This window comes from Capsicum annuum, chromosome 5 (assembly GCF_002878395.1).
Source record: "Capsicum annuum cultivar UCD-10X-F1 chromosome 5, UCD10Xv1.1, whole genome shotgun sequence".
NCBI classification, from domain to species: domain Eukaryota; kingdom Viridiplantae; phylum Streptophyta; class Magnoliopsida; order Solanales; family Solanaceae; genus Capsicum; species Capsicum annuum.
The window spans coordinates 24,097,582-24,112,993 of NC_061115.1; the positions used below are offsets into that span (position 1 = coordinate 24,097,582).

A 15,412-nucleotide genomic window follows, 5' to 3' on the forward strand; every position below is an offset into this window, starting at 1 on the left:
ACTAACACCAGAACAACAAGATAAACAACAAGTTTCTAGTGAATCAAAATAGGCCTCACACGACTTCACTAGACTTTGGTTTTGTATTTTGAACAAGAAAATTAGATGAATAACAAAGCAACTATGCTAGTGAATCGAAATATGCCTCACACGTTTTCACTAGACTTTGATTTTTCACAAACATAATGATAACAAGATTACATAATACAAGAGATAGAAAATTGACACACAACATTCAACGATCTAAGAATACACCTTACTCTGTCTTAATTAAATAAATCATAATAACAAGGGTATAACTTCAAATCTGATGGACTTATAACATAATAGAAGGCTCATCTCAATCCGCTTTATGAGACTTCTGAAACTTCTGCTAGCAATTATAAAAGCATTATCTGGGAAGGAACTGGAACTTGCCGAACATGTTACCTCAAGAACAGTACATAGATAGAGAAGTATATATATATATATCATTATAGATTCTGAGGAGAAATTTCTAAGCATATCTGACTCGGGCTTAGTGCACGATTTCTATAGGCCTGATAAAGCACTTCAGTTTTCGAAACTCAAAAGCACTGATGGGATATTTTTCAAGCTTGCTTACAAGAACATAACAATCTGTAGAGATTTAAGCTTCACTTTTTTTGATAGCTTGAAAATAAGGCAGAGATGGCCTAACTAGAGTAAGATGAGAATCTGTATAAGTTTCTTGGAGAACTTTTCTATAGCACGATTTAAGACTTAAAAGAATGGAGACATTTCCTAAATGCCCTGTAGCCTCTCAAAGAAAAGTACAGACATCTCTGTACCATTCTGAAAGACTCTACTAGACACGGCTTCATAGACACCCTAGGACACTTGAACTCTATGCTCTGATACCAAGTTTGTAATGCCCTGAAATTGGGTCCCGAGATGTCACACAGTGCTTAGGATCACAGGTGACCCCAAGCTAACCCTTCTACTGGTATAACTCATAAGCAACTGAACAAAAAGTATAAATCTATACAAATCTACAGAAAATAACTCTTTTTTGAATATGATAGATACAAAACTAAATTTACAAGATTATAATTCTGCCTTTACAACCAAAACTCAAACGGAATACATCAACTTCTATTGACTGTCTAAGAAATCTCTACTAGTACTGACTGTAGGTAGCCGGGTCATGATTCCCGAATAACCTAACTCAATACGACTGAATAAAGAAAATACAACACTTCTCAAACTGTATAACTAACTCAAGCCCTTGAATCAAAAGGAATCATCACCTACTGACTGGATGCCGCGAACTGATTGGACCTGAAGATGTACACTATACCTTGTACCTACATTTTGAGAAAATGTAGCCCACATACGAATATGTGGGTCAGTATCATGGAAACGTACCGAGCATATGGGGGTGCAATGCATATATAAAATAATATCTTAATATCATCACAGTTTATAAAATTATGCATGCTGATATAAATGACTCACTTAGCTCGAATTAAAATCATCATAATCATAAGAGAGTAAAATATATCGGGTGAAACATGTGAGTCATCATAATAAATCTCAATTCACTTCCATCTCGATTCCAAATCATCAAATTAATCAAATCTCATAATAAATTCTCTTTGGAATATATGTTCATTAAATCTTTTGAAAACATTGACTTTCTCAAACTCAATCTTTCGAACAAATATGTTTTCATCTCAGATAGAAAAATAAGACTTTTTATATTAGATAGGAGAATACACACACACACATTGGGAGTCTCTTACAACCGACATAAACCATGTGAGCTACATAGAATCCAACGTCTAACCCACATTGGGGAGAGCTGTCCTATCCTTGCCATCAGAGTAAGACCTTAAATCATCAATCCAAACACTAGTGATCACTATATAAATCAGCCTCAGGCTCACAACCTACGGGGGCACGTAGTTCTAGGGAAGTACGTACTTCTCACTCGATGCTAAAGACTACTCCCGGACTTAGCTCAGATCTTTTCAAAAGAAAATCCACAAATAAACAATTCAACAATTCACAACGGGACCCATCATGCTATTCTTTTTATAATAATCAATAAAAGTGGATTTCTTTTCTCATCTCGAGTTCAAATCAACCCCTTTTTACGACCAAAAGGTCAAAGCTTCATTATCATCTCAATTCATTCAAACACAAAGTGTTTATAACACATGATTTCTAAAAAAAATGACAATCTCAATTAGAGTTCAAAACTCATGTCTCAACATCATATGAAAATTTATCAAGGTTCAAGCTTTACATCATAAACATATATAACTTCCTTCAAAATCTAGAAATTTAGCGATAAGGCACAAAATATCATCATTCTCATATAATTTTACTTCTAAAATATCAAAAACATCATAATCTAATGATAATCAATATAGGATATAAATTCATGCTTCAAAATCATAGTAAAACATATAAAATCCATAACTTCATGACAGAAAGTATTTTTGGGCATAAGAATGAAAGGGTGTCCTTGTTGAAAAACCCCACATACCTTAAACTTGAAGATTTGAATGAACTCTTGACCTTGGGACTCTATTCGTGAAAATAATAAGTGTTTCTTGTAGCCCTCGGAATGGGGATTCCGAATCTTGAAGAATTATTGAAAACTCATGGTTGAATCTTGAGATATTTGAATTTTTAGGTTGAAACCCTAATGAATGTTCTTGGTGATTTTGAGAGAAAGTAAACTTATTTTGGTGTTATGGGAGTTTAATCCGTGTTATAGACATATATAGGCCTGTTTTTGGCACTTAGAAGTGAGGTATGCGGCGCATAACCCATGGCAGACCTTAAGGTGTGTGTCGCACACCTTATCAAAGACATATAAGTATGCCTTGCACTCTCAATCGCACATATTTGATTGGGCGGCGCATTGCCCATCGCACACCCTTACTGCCTCTCAACAAAATGGGCATAACTCTTCGCTCGGGTATCGGATTTTTGCAAAATTGGTATCATTGGAAAGATAATTCAATTATATACAATTTGATAGGTCTTGGTATGAAAAATTACATGTATATTAAGAGATATACACGTTTGAAGTTGACCCTTGTAGAATCGAATGTCAAACTTTGGATGAATTAATTGGTCTTAGATCAACTTTGTTCTAGGTCATTGCTATGAACATTTTTCACCTCTAAACTACTACATAGACTAGGATAATGATCATGCAACTTGTATTCACATGAGAATCACTTGTATTAGAGCTTAGACGCGCAGGAACGACGGTTAGAATTCTAGCATGAAAATACGGGGTATTACAATAGATTTTGCAATTAAGCTTTCAAAAGATGAGGCAGCACAACATAAAATTTTTGGCACAATCAAGCCTCAGTTTTAGAATAGTGCTATTTCAAAAGTATTTCAAAAAACAACTATTTGTTCAATCTACCAAGATCCCAGGTACGGAGTACAAGTCCAATTCTTCCAAGCTTCTTCTGATTCAACATTCCAAATGGTTGGTGTCTTGTCGTTCCTAGTAGTATCCTATGTTGGTGCTAGTTCTGGGGTAACCATTGACGGTGCATCTTTTCCAACCTTTTCAATTGGTACAATGGTCGCTTTTAAATCCAAATCTCCTTTGGTAGTTATCATGTTTACATTGGCATTCCCGTGGTTTGGTAGAGGGTTGTTGCTCACATTGGGATGAGGTCCAGCAAGTTGAATTACTCTTTCTTTGATTAAGAATTCAATATTGTTTTTAAGTCCATAACAATCTTCAGTGTTGTGCCCAACAATTCTAGAATAATATGCACAACACTTGGAATCATCAAACTATTTTGGAATAGAATCTGGGATTTTTCCTTTAATGGGTTATATCATACCTGCTGTTCTCAAATTTTCAAATAACTGGGTATATATTTCAGCTAATTTGGTATAGTTGTGAGTGGTTTTGGTTTCAGGATTTAGACGGGCCCTAGATGCAGCATGTGGACAATTTTGGTGGTTTGGAGCTTGAATAGGCTTATATGGAAACGGAGTTTGGAAAGTAGGGGCTCGAGGTTGGTAATAATTTTCCTGGGTGTTATAGACAGGATAGGTAATTGGCGGAGGATAGTAAAACATTTGAGAAGTTTCACCATAATGGTAAGGATAGGTGGGTTGATGTGGTTGATTCAAGTAGAAAGGGGTCTGACTTGGCTTATGTCCTTGGTCAATCACGGCAGCAGATATATCTTCCTTCTTGTTCTTGTTTCCGTTGATAGAACCATATTGAATTGCTTTGCTTGCAGCTTACAAAGTCGTATAGTCTTGGATTCTCCCCGACTTAATCCCATCTTCCAAGATTTCTCCCATTCTAAGGACTTCCATGAACTTTTGCCCCATCATGGTTATCATTTTTTTCATAGTACAAATTGTTATCTTGGCATTCAATGAAAGTGGCAGTCATTTCACCTTCACTCATTAGTGGTTGGACTTTAGTTGTTTCTGCTCTCCATCGTAGTGCATACTCGCGAAATGTCTCAGTTGGTTTCTTTTTCAACTTGGCCAAGTAGAACCTGTCTGGTGTGATTTCAGTGTTGAATTTGAATCGATCCATGAAGTCTTGCGCCATATCATTCCACCCATGCCATTTACGAAGATCCTGTTGTGTGTACCAAGCAAGAGCTTCACCGGACAAACTTCTTATGAACAATTTTATTCTGATCATTTCATTTCTCCATACTCCTACCAATTTGTCATAGTAGGCCCTCAAGTGTGCATGAGGGTCACCAACTCTATTAAACAAATCAAACTTTGGCGGTTTGTATCCTATGGGCAAGTCAATGTCTGGTTGCACACAGAGATCATCATACTCTAAGCTCTTGCTTTCCTTGATAGTTTCCCTAAGTTGACGATCCTCTCTTGCTAAATTATTGTCGGCTTTGCCCTTGACATCCTTCTCTATTTCCTCGTATTGGTCCACCTCGGGTTGGAACTTGACCGTTATTGGGTTGGCAAAGGTTTGGCTTTCCCCTGCATATACGAGAGGAACATGTTGTGCATATGGTATAGCAACATGTGACCCATGCATATACTGGACGGGTAATTTTGTATGTTAGGGTAGGGGTGGGTGTTCGGTCGGTTCGGTCTAATTGTTTAATATCGGTTCGGTTTATCGGTTTTCGGATTGACAAAAATGACATCCATAACCAAACCAAAATAAATTCGGTTTGGTTTGGTTTTTACAAATTTGGTTCGGTTATTTCGAATTTTTATTTCGGTTTGAAATATTAAAGTAGTTAGCCTCTCTTTTTCATAACTGAGCATTTAAAATTGATGGATTTTTTTAGAAAAATTATTTTTTTCTAGCCTGTTTTTCATTCCCAAATATAAATACTTATAAATAACTCAACATGGATGAAACGAATTGAAATAATCATAAGCTTAACATAATACATAACGTCATTAATCATTACATATAATATAACCTTGCATAAATAGTCTACAAAACAACACAAAACTCGTAAAAATAGTCCATGAAACAACATACTTTCTACATAAATAGTCCATAAAACAGTCCAAAGTCACCAAAATAGTCCATAAAATATTTGAGTCACTGAAACAATCCATAAATAACCTGCGGCGTATGCGAGTTTGCTGTTAAATATTAATTGTGAATGTGAATTGCTAAATATTATATATATATATAACATAATATATGTTATATATATATAATATAATATATATTATATATATAATATAATATATATATAATATAATATATATATTATTTCTTTATTTATAAAATTTTGGTTTTTTGGTTTAAATCGAATTTTTTTTAAATCGAAAACCGAACCTAAAAATTGAAATTCTAAAATTACAAATCGAATCCAATCCGAAAATTCAAAAAACCGAAATCAAAATTAAATTTCGATTTGGTTTTTTGGTTTTTTGATTTTTTCGGTTTAAACCAAAATATGCCCACCCCTAGTTAGGAGTATTTTGGATTAGAGGTGTTGGAGGATTAAAAGGGGATTAGTGAGTGATTGGCTTGGTTGAGTTGGAGTAGTTGTGGGTGGCGGATAAGTATAAGCAGGTGGAGAAACATAGGGAATATGAACTGGAGGTTGACTTGTTGGGTTAACAAGTGGTGGATTAGGAGGAGCGACATGGGTAGTGTAGATGGGTGGATGACTTTGTGGAGGGGTGTACGTAGGTGGTTGATTCAGTGGATTATTTGAGGTGGCCGAAAGTGGATTATTATTGGTAGGTGGGGGATGTTGAGGAGGAAAGTGTTCGGGAACTGGTGAATTAAGTAATGAAAAATGTGATGGGTTTGGTGCAGCATCCCTGGGTTCATTAGGTGGACTTTGGAGTGTAATGGATAAGTTGGTCAAGTCCTTAACCCGATTCAATTCTCCCCGTAGATTCTCGACCTCTTGAGTCAAGCGGGTGACATGCTCATCGTAATGAATAGAAGCTCTAGCTTCAGAAGTTTCAGGAGGTTCACTGATAATCGTGACGTTCCCCATACCAATTGGATTAGGTGTAGCCAGATCATAGTGATTTTCCTTCCTTGAACAGCCCAACTACGTTGAGGTAATGTCGATGACTTAGATCAGGTGAAGTAAGGATGGTCAGCCAGCTCGAATGTCAACATGATCAACCTTTCTTTTTGGGGGAGGGGGTGGGGGCGTAAAGAAAGAAAGAAAAAAAATACAAAGGCAAAGAGTTAGTTTGGGTCATTAGACAAGCGCATCCACATTGATTTAAACATTCATATAATGTCAAAAAAACGCATCCTATATTTTGGAACCTCTCTTTGCCAGAGGTGGGGCCTACGTCGAAATAAATTGATATAGATAGATCCAGATTCTGTCACATTTAGATTCAGGACAATTTAAGATTTTTGAAGAGAGGGTAGTGAAATCAAGATGGACGATAACAAAAGATGTTGCAAGGGTGTACACTAGTACAAAAGATAGAGTGGGATGAAATATTGCTTTTGAAAAGGGGATACAAAAGGAATAAAGAATCCTAAGGCCCTATCGTTAGTTATAGGGAACTTAGGGATATCTAGTAAAACTGAAGTATTGATAATAATAAATAATCATGTATCGAAAATAAAGAATGATGATAGGGATGAAAGATATCCCATATCTATTTTCATGAAAAAGACGCCAAACAAAGGCGGAGTTTCGTCTAATACTCTACGTTGGTTGAGTCAAATGAAGAATTCAAGTATTTGGGGAGATCTGGTAATATCCCAACACCCGTTTGATTAGATTTAGGTGGATTCTTTGATAATACTCCACATCCATGGACTTGAAAAGGAAATCAAACGAAGAGAAGGTTTTTATTTTTAGAACGATTACTCCAGATCATCGATGGAGAGGAAGGTCAACAAAATTGTACTGAATCCATTAGTTCCAATATCTGGACCATCTGAATCAATTTCACAGAAAGTATGTCGTAAGGTGTATAACCTTCTGACAAAAAAGGAGGCTTTCTAGTCGCAGAGATGATTCCTTGGACCATCTCGCCTAAGGTATATGCAATATGACCTATTATTAGAGTAAGATTTTTCCCTAAATGTTTGAGAGTGGGACTGAATAACTGCGAGAAGGTGCACTAACCTAATTGGACCGACTCTGAAACTAAAGAATTCAAAGAAGGTTTGGAGGAGTGTGAGACACCCCCCGCGTGAACCACAATGTGTGAATGTGTATGGTCAAAGACTCAATAGTAGGTGTAGATGAGAAAGAAGTAACAAGTAGTGTTTTCAAACAAATAAGAAACACAAGTTTGGATTTGGCTTGCGTCCTCTCAAACAAAGCAGTGTATATTGCTAACATTTATATTATAGCGAAAAAACGAACACAAATAAACAAATATTCCCAAATATAGTTCATCAACTAAGTTACTAAGGTCAAAACCTAAGTAAGTCCCCAGCAGAGTCGCCATTCTGTCGCGGCCCATTTCAAATCGGACGAAACAGTCCGTAATATATGGTGGTCGTAGCGACGCTTACTGATTTTTGAAAAAAATTGTTTGTTTTGTTTTTGAGTTGCCACCTAACTTTTGGAAAAAATTAACAAAAAAAGTAGTCAAGGCACATAAAGATGTAACACTATTACATACAAGGAAATAATATAGTTATAAATAAACGAATATTTTGAAAAATTATGAGAGAGAGTAGTAACTTTTGTTGTTATAGTATGTAGAGTAGCGAGTATAAGATCTTATGACTTTGCAAAGTTACATATGTGAATAAAATTCATTACAGGGTAAATAAAGTATACTTTTGAAGTGTGAAAGAATTTATTTAAAATAAATATAAATGCATGAGGATTTAGAAATGTATGAAAAGGTATAAAATTCTTTTTGCTTGTGCAATTCGAATAGATTTAAGCTGAACTAAGTTAAAGATAAATGTCATAGTAACATACATAGGTATAATAAAGTGAAAATAATCTGATAATAACAATGATAATAATAATGTAAGTGATAGTATCATAGCAATGGCAATGATAATGATAGTAGTAAAATATACCTTGTATGCGGTAATGTATAACATTATATATATATATATATATATATATATTGTGTTTAGAAAGCCTTAAAAATCTGAAAAATTGAAATAGAGTTGAGAAACAGATATGACCTGTAGTAGGTGTTTAATTTATACAGAGTTCAATGAAAAAATTGATTTTGATAGATTAATTACTTGTAAACATGAGCGAATAGAATAAATGAAACCTATTTAATACTTATGATGATTCATTTGGAAAACAAAACCCTGGATAAGGTGACAAAACCGTCACTCGGTATTTGCTAAACAAAATAATAACCAGTTATTATATTAATTTTATATAATTTTAATTTGAATCATTTTAGCAAAAAAAATTAATAACAATCAACTTTATATATTATTAACAGCTATAAGGGTATTTCAGTTATTTTAACAAAAAAAAGTGTTTAAAAGCATTATTTACCAAACACATCAATAACTTTTTTTAAGTTTCAACACTTTTATCCAAATACTTAATTACTTATTCTTAAAATAAATTCAGCACTTTCAAAAACACTTTTTTTTAGCCTTTTTTTTTCGGCTTATCCAAACGGGTTCCTAATTTAAAAGGCCCTCTTTCTCTTTCTCTCTCTCTCTTTCTCTCTCTCCAAGCACATTGTTTTCCAAACATCTTCCTCCACCACCTACCCACGCACCCTACCCACCCCGCAGGGTGATTCCTCTACAAAATCAATTATAGCTCATACGTACGCATAATTTCTATACACACACAAATATATATCTATATATATTTGTCCTGTGTATGGTTTGAAAACCCTAGATCCACTCTCCTAAATTCTTCTTATAGGATCTGTTTGTTAATTAGGGTTTTGTTGGTACCAAACATGGTGGGCCCTACGCCGCCGAAGCAAATTCAGCCGCCATCTTCTTCTACGGCAGCGGCGGCATCAGCTGAAGAAGAAGCTATGAAGAGAAACACTGATTGTGTTTACTTTCTTGCTTCTCCTCTTACATGTAAAAAGGTATGGCTCTTACTTTCTTTCTTTCTTTCTTTCTTTCTTTTTTTTTTAATTTTTTGATTAATGAATGATTTTATTTAATTGAGATTTAGAGTTTAGTACTTGTTTTAGTGTGAGATTTATAAAATTTTAAGGATTTGCTGGGATTATTAGTTTGTTTAGAGATTTGTATGTATGTTATTAGCATAAAGATTAGTGAAAGATTTAGATAATTTGAGTTTCTTGGTTTTGGGATCCAATTTTTGAAATTAAGAATTTAATCCTTTTAGTGTGAGATTAGAGAGTTTTAGGATTAGTTGGGATTAAGATTTGGTGTTTGTTGAATTTACTTCAGGAGGTTTATTAGTTTGTTTAGTGATTTGTATGTTAATTAGCATAAATATTGGTGTAATATTTAGAGAATTTGGATTTCTCGGTTTTGGGATTTAGATTTGGTGTTTGTTGAATTTACTTCAGGAGGTTTATTAGTTGGTTTAGTGATTTGTATGTTAATTTGCATAAATATTAGTGAAGATTTGGAGATTTTGAATTTTTTGGTTTTAGGATTTAGATTTGGTGTTTGTTGAATTTACTTCAGGAGGTTTATAAGTTTATTTAGTGATTTGTATGTTAATTAGCATAAATGTTAGTGAAGATTTGGAAAATTTGAATTTCTTGGTTTTAGGATTTAGATTTGGTGTTTGTTGAATTTACTTCAGGAGGTTTATTAGTTTGTTTAGTGATTTGTATGTGAATTAACATAAAGATTTGTGAAGATTTGGAGAATTTGAATTTCTTGGTTTTGGGATCCAATTTTTGATCATACAAGAGACGGGAAGCGGGATTGGTTATAGGGTTCATATAGCCGATCTTAGCTAGTTTGGAATTGAGACGTAATTGTAGTTGTTGTTTTGATTCGATCAGATTGTTGTATGGACAAACTAGTAGATCTGTGTACAAATGGATAAACACTTGGTTTATTTTCTGCGTTCTAATCCAAGGTGATCTCTTTGATTGTTTTGAAATTGATCTACTTTTTCGCAATGGGTGAACCCTAGTTTTATGGAAGATGTGGTTTTCTTTTGGTAATTGGATAGCGGCTGTCTTTTGAACACTGAACTACTGATTCCCGATTCCAAATTTCTTGTTACTTTTTTGTTTCTTGCGCTATATCAGATTAAAGTATCTGTCTTTTTTTTTGGGAAAAAATCTTAAGAATTTTAAATGAATTGTGTCCTCGAGATGGGAGAAGCCAATGTCCTATCCATAAGGTATATCTAGAAGTCTTCAAGTTAACACGTTGGCTTTTGGTGCTTATGTGGTTTTGGAGCTATCTATTTTGGTGCATGATTGACGTTCTTGGGAACGGTTGGGTTCCTGCTTTTTGCCATTTTATTGCATCCACTCTCACAGCTTATTGATTTGTTTTTTATTGGAGACATGTATCAAAGATTTTATTTTTGTGACTTGCATGATGGTTTTGTGACACATACTTGATTGAGAGTCGATTCGGAGCAAGTATAAAGTTAGTGACTTTGATGCGGAAAATAAGTGAGCGGACACGTGTATGATTATTATCAATTACATTTGTCTTTATTGTCTATGACAGAATGTTGGTTTTGCATCTGAACTGCATTTCCTTTGGTCGGATCATGTGAGACAGTTAATCTTTTTAACATGTGCAATAACTGAATTTATTTCTCATTAGTGTCCTGCTATAACTAGTGGGAAATAGCAAATGTTACACAAAAGCAGTTGGCACAAAAGCAGTTGGCATCACACTTTTACAGTATCAATTTTTCTCTGTGTGAGTGAATACAGACGTGACTGGTTTTGCCATGATGTATAACGTTCTAGATGATTCAATCTTTGTCTTTGTTATATACAGATCTAGATCAGTTTTTACACTAATTATTTCTATTTTGTCAACAGGGAAACGAGTGTGAGTACCGCCATAGTGACACCGCTCGGCTTAATCCTCGAGATTGCCATTACTGGTTGAACGGAAACTGTTTAAATCCAAAATGCGCATTCCGACACCCTGTGAGTCATTCTTCACTACTCAATATTATCATCTATATGTGCTATCAGTACCCAGGGATCCTTGTCGTGATGCAAACTTACGAATATTTACTTTTATTAGCAAATGAGAGTGCTCTGAGTCTATAAGCTAATTGTTGACATGATAGTGAATAATGTTCTATTTTTGCAGCCTCTTGATGGACTTTTGGGATCTCAAGTTTCAACTCCTACAGGTTCTTCCGTACCCCCTGTGGCATTTGTTGCACCTACATTGAATGTTTCATATGGTTCTAGTAAGCAAGGTATACCGTGCCTGTTCTTCCTGCAAAGCTCCTGTTTAAAAGGTGATAGGTGTCCGTACTTCCATGCACCGATGTCTGTATCTAACAAAGCTCCTCCACATCCTGCATCTGCTGAGAAAACCAATTTTAAGGCATTTGGTGGGCTTGAAAAGTGTGTGCAAGAAAGGGCTTCTTTTCAAGCAAATACTTGGAAGTCTGGTGAAGTACCTGTACAAACACAACCAGTTGGGAAGCTGAAAACTCCTTTATCCAAGAATAATGCCGCCTTTGATGAGAATGTGCTGCCACCGAATCTCGTCATTGATGTTGCGCATCGCAGGCACAAACCAAAAAGTGTGCCTCCTACAAATGGGAATCCTGTCGGTAGGTCCAACAAAGTGCATCAGTCTGCCAGGTTTGATGATCGCAGCAGCATTCGGAACAAAGATGATGAGATTTCAAGGGAGCTTTCGCCTGGTTTTGATGTTCTTGTGGATGATGAGCTCAGAGGTACTGATTTTTATCACGGTGAAGGTCAATATGGCAGAAAGGGGGGAAGGAATGAATACGATATTGGCTGCTCTGCTGATTTTACTTCAGCAGCAGATGGTGACCAAGTTATGTACCATGGCTACGGGCAGGACTCTCTCGACAGGCTTCCCAGTCTCTCAGGTAGGGTGCAGCATAGAGCTTCTTCTGAGAGAGTACAAGGGGAATCTACTCATCTTGAAAGGAGACTCTACGGTAGAGCTCACAGCCCTGAAGAAGTTCGTGAGTCAGATTTGAGGCATCGTTTATCAAAGCATAAGAGGGTTAATGGTTTGAGGTCAGTCATTAGTCATGACTATGCAAGTGAAAAGCATGCTGAGGATCGAGGCTACCAGAATTCTAGGAGGGATCGACCCTATCTACCTTCACATGATAGTTTCCTTGCTAGTCGCCTTCGAGGAAGAATAAAGCTTCCAAGTAGATCACCCTCTCCATCTAATGGGACAGACATGCGGCTGGATCGGGCTAGGGACCATGGCAGGTTATCTTCAGAAAGACCACAGCTTTTCTCTCAACAGGGAAGGCTTCGTGATAGAATAAAGGGAAGAGTGCAAGAGGATCTCAATGATACTGGAAGAAATAACAGTGGTCCACGTATAAGAAGAGATGTAAGCGAGGATGGTTCTAATTTTTCTGGTCCGAGAAGTCTTGCTGAACTTAAAGGTCGGAAAACTGCTGAGACCAATGAACAAAATATCGACGAGCAACAGGCCCTAGGGAAGCGCAAGTTCCAAAACCGTGATGGCCATCAGCAAACAGGAGGGGATAATCTATCATTTGACGGACCAATGCCTCTGGAAGAGATCTTGAAGAGAAAAAGAGGCAGTAAAACAAGAGTGACATCTGATAAGAGTGAAGACTATCAACAAAAAAGAAAGGACCACTCTGTGCCTGTGGCGACTTCCTCTACCCCCATGAACAATACTGACCTTGGGCAAAAGGAAGAATCTGATCCTCCATCAGGGGTATCACCTGATCATCAATCTCCTGCACACCATGGCGCAAATGAGCTTGAAGCTGAAGAAGGGATGATTGGGGAAGAAGCATATGATCAAGACCCTGACGCTGCCCATGATCAGAGAGATGGCAACTATGATTATGAACAAGTTGATGGTGAAGATTACAATTATGATGAAGGTGAGAATGCCGACGCTGGTGAGGAGGAATACCTGGATGAAGATGAAGATGAAGATGATGATGCAGATGACTTTGCTAAGAAGATGGGCGTTGTTTTGTCATAAATGACGGGATACATCAATTGCTCTAAGATACTTTAGATTGGCTCGGAATGAGCAAATTCAACTGCTCTGCTGATTTTATATTTTAGAAGTAGAGAGAAGTCTTTTTTCTTTGTTGTATTTATTCTTGGGAGACTCGATAGAAAAATTTCCACCCGGTTAGTTGCACTTGGCAGATCTATAGTTTTGCCAAAAATGGTGTTGGATGTAACATTAGAGGGTTAATAAGAAACTTGTTTGCTTGCATTGTTGCAAATTTTTTCCATATATACCTGGTAGAGTTACTTGTAATCCAGATTACTTGAAGGAGCTAGAAGTTTATGTTAGCATTTGAACACTGGCAATTAGAATGTGAAGGAAGAAAGGGACAATTTTAATGTGTGACATTGGATTGGAATTTGATGAAGCTATTGGTAGCTCTTCGACAATGATAGGAGATTTAACTTACGATTGTATTTACTAGTTTGTCACTAGATATTTATTTAATACATAGCAAATGGATAAGTAATGTTGACATTTACGAAGCATATCTCAATCTGAAAACATAAATTGACATTCATTATTGATCACAGTTAAAAAACGAAGACTTACTGAATGAACAATAAAAACTTAGGTCAAAGAAACGTGTGAATTTTATTGTTATTTCGATACAAAACACCAACAATAAATTATTAATCTTATTTTAACGTTATTCATTTTAATTATCACGGACAATCAACCGTGTAGAAAAAAAAACACGATTATTTTTTCCCGAAAATAAAACACAATTTTTTGCAACTATATTTTAGTAACTTAATTTTTGGTCAGAAATGTTTTACTTAATGAATTTTACGCAACATCAATTTAAACGAGTTGAATTTCAATTTGATATAGGAGTCAACAATAATATACAGTATATTTTCACCTAAGTAAATTTTGGAAAGGATGAATGTACACAATCTATACCATTACCGTACCTCTAAGATAACGAGGTTGTTTTCTATAGTCTTTCGGCTCAAAATAAAAATACTTCATAAAAAATATAATATAAAAATAATAAATATTGAACACAATAAATAATAACAAAAATAAAATTAATATAAAGTAATACCCCAATCAATTTAATAATGAAAAATGATCAAAAATACTCCTGAACTATTTGAAATGAATCAAAAATATCCTTCATTTATTTTTTGGCTCAAAAATACTCCTCCATTACTTTTTTGGTTCAAAAATACCCTTCTTTCTAATGGAATGTCACCAAACACGCCACGTGAATAAAAAAGTCATTTGATCAGTCCACGTCAATATACACAAATGAAAAAGCACTCCATTTATTCTATCTAACCATCAACCCATTTTTTATTTTAAAAACTCAACCCCACTCATATTAAATAAAAATCTGGCCCAAGAGGAAAAAGATTGAAGAATTTGATTGCTTATTTTCCATGTGATGGGTTTAAATATTTTGAATTGATCAAGGCGAAAGATGAGAAAATAATTAGGTCCTTAAATTATTGATCCGAAAGAATGAAATTTTAATCGGGTCAACCCTAAATAATTAGATCCTCAAATAGTTGACCCGATTTTCAAGAGCTCAGATTGCTACTGAATATTCTATATGAATTTGTCTAATAAGGAATCTGATGGTAGTGAGAGGAATGGTAATTCAGAGACAAAATTAGAATTTGGAGAGTGAAAATTTAGTGGCAATGTAGGACAATCACAAGTTGATGAGGTCAAGAGTTATTTGACTAAGTCTCGTAACTTCGAAAATATAAAATAATAAAATATAAGGTGGTGAAAGGGATGATATGAGGGAAAAAATTGAAGAATTGAATTTTGCCTCTTGGTTTGGATTTTTTGAAT

General features: G+C 35.3%; 1 protein-coding gene across 1 annotated transcript; it reads left to right on the forward strand.

Moving 5' to 3' along the window:
- Positions 1-9,067: 9,067 nt before the first annotated feature.
- On the forward strand, positions 9,068-13,820 carry LOC107870452 (zinc finger CCCH domain-containing protein 17). Its single transcript, XM_016716984.2, has 3 exons — positions 9,068-9,498; positions 11,407-11,517; positions 11,687-13,820. The coding sequence occupies exons 1-3, from the start codon at positions 9,361-9,363 to the stop codon at positions 13,565-13,567; spliced, it is 2,130 nt and encodes a 709-aa protein (XP_016572470.1). The 5' UTR covers positions 9,068-9,360; the 3' UTR covers positions 13,568-13,820.
- The last annotated feature ends 1,592 nt before the right edge of the window (positions 13,821-15,412 follow it).

Excerpts from the sequence above, each read along its gene's own strand:
- LOC107870452 (XM_016716984.2), top strand. The coding sequence starts at position 9,361 with ATGGTGGGCCCTACGCCGCCGAAGCAAATTCAGCCGCCATCTTCTTCT. Across the intron at positions 9,499-11,406 it reads CTCCTCTTACATGTAAAAAG|GGAAACGAGTGTGAGTACCG; the intron begins GTATGGCTCTTA and ends TTTTGTCAACAG. Across the intron at positions 11,518-11,686 it reads AATGCGCATTCCGACACCCT|CCTCTTGATGGACTTTTGGG; the intron begins GTGAGTCATTCT and ends CTATTTTTGCAG.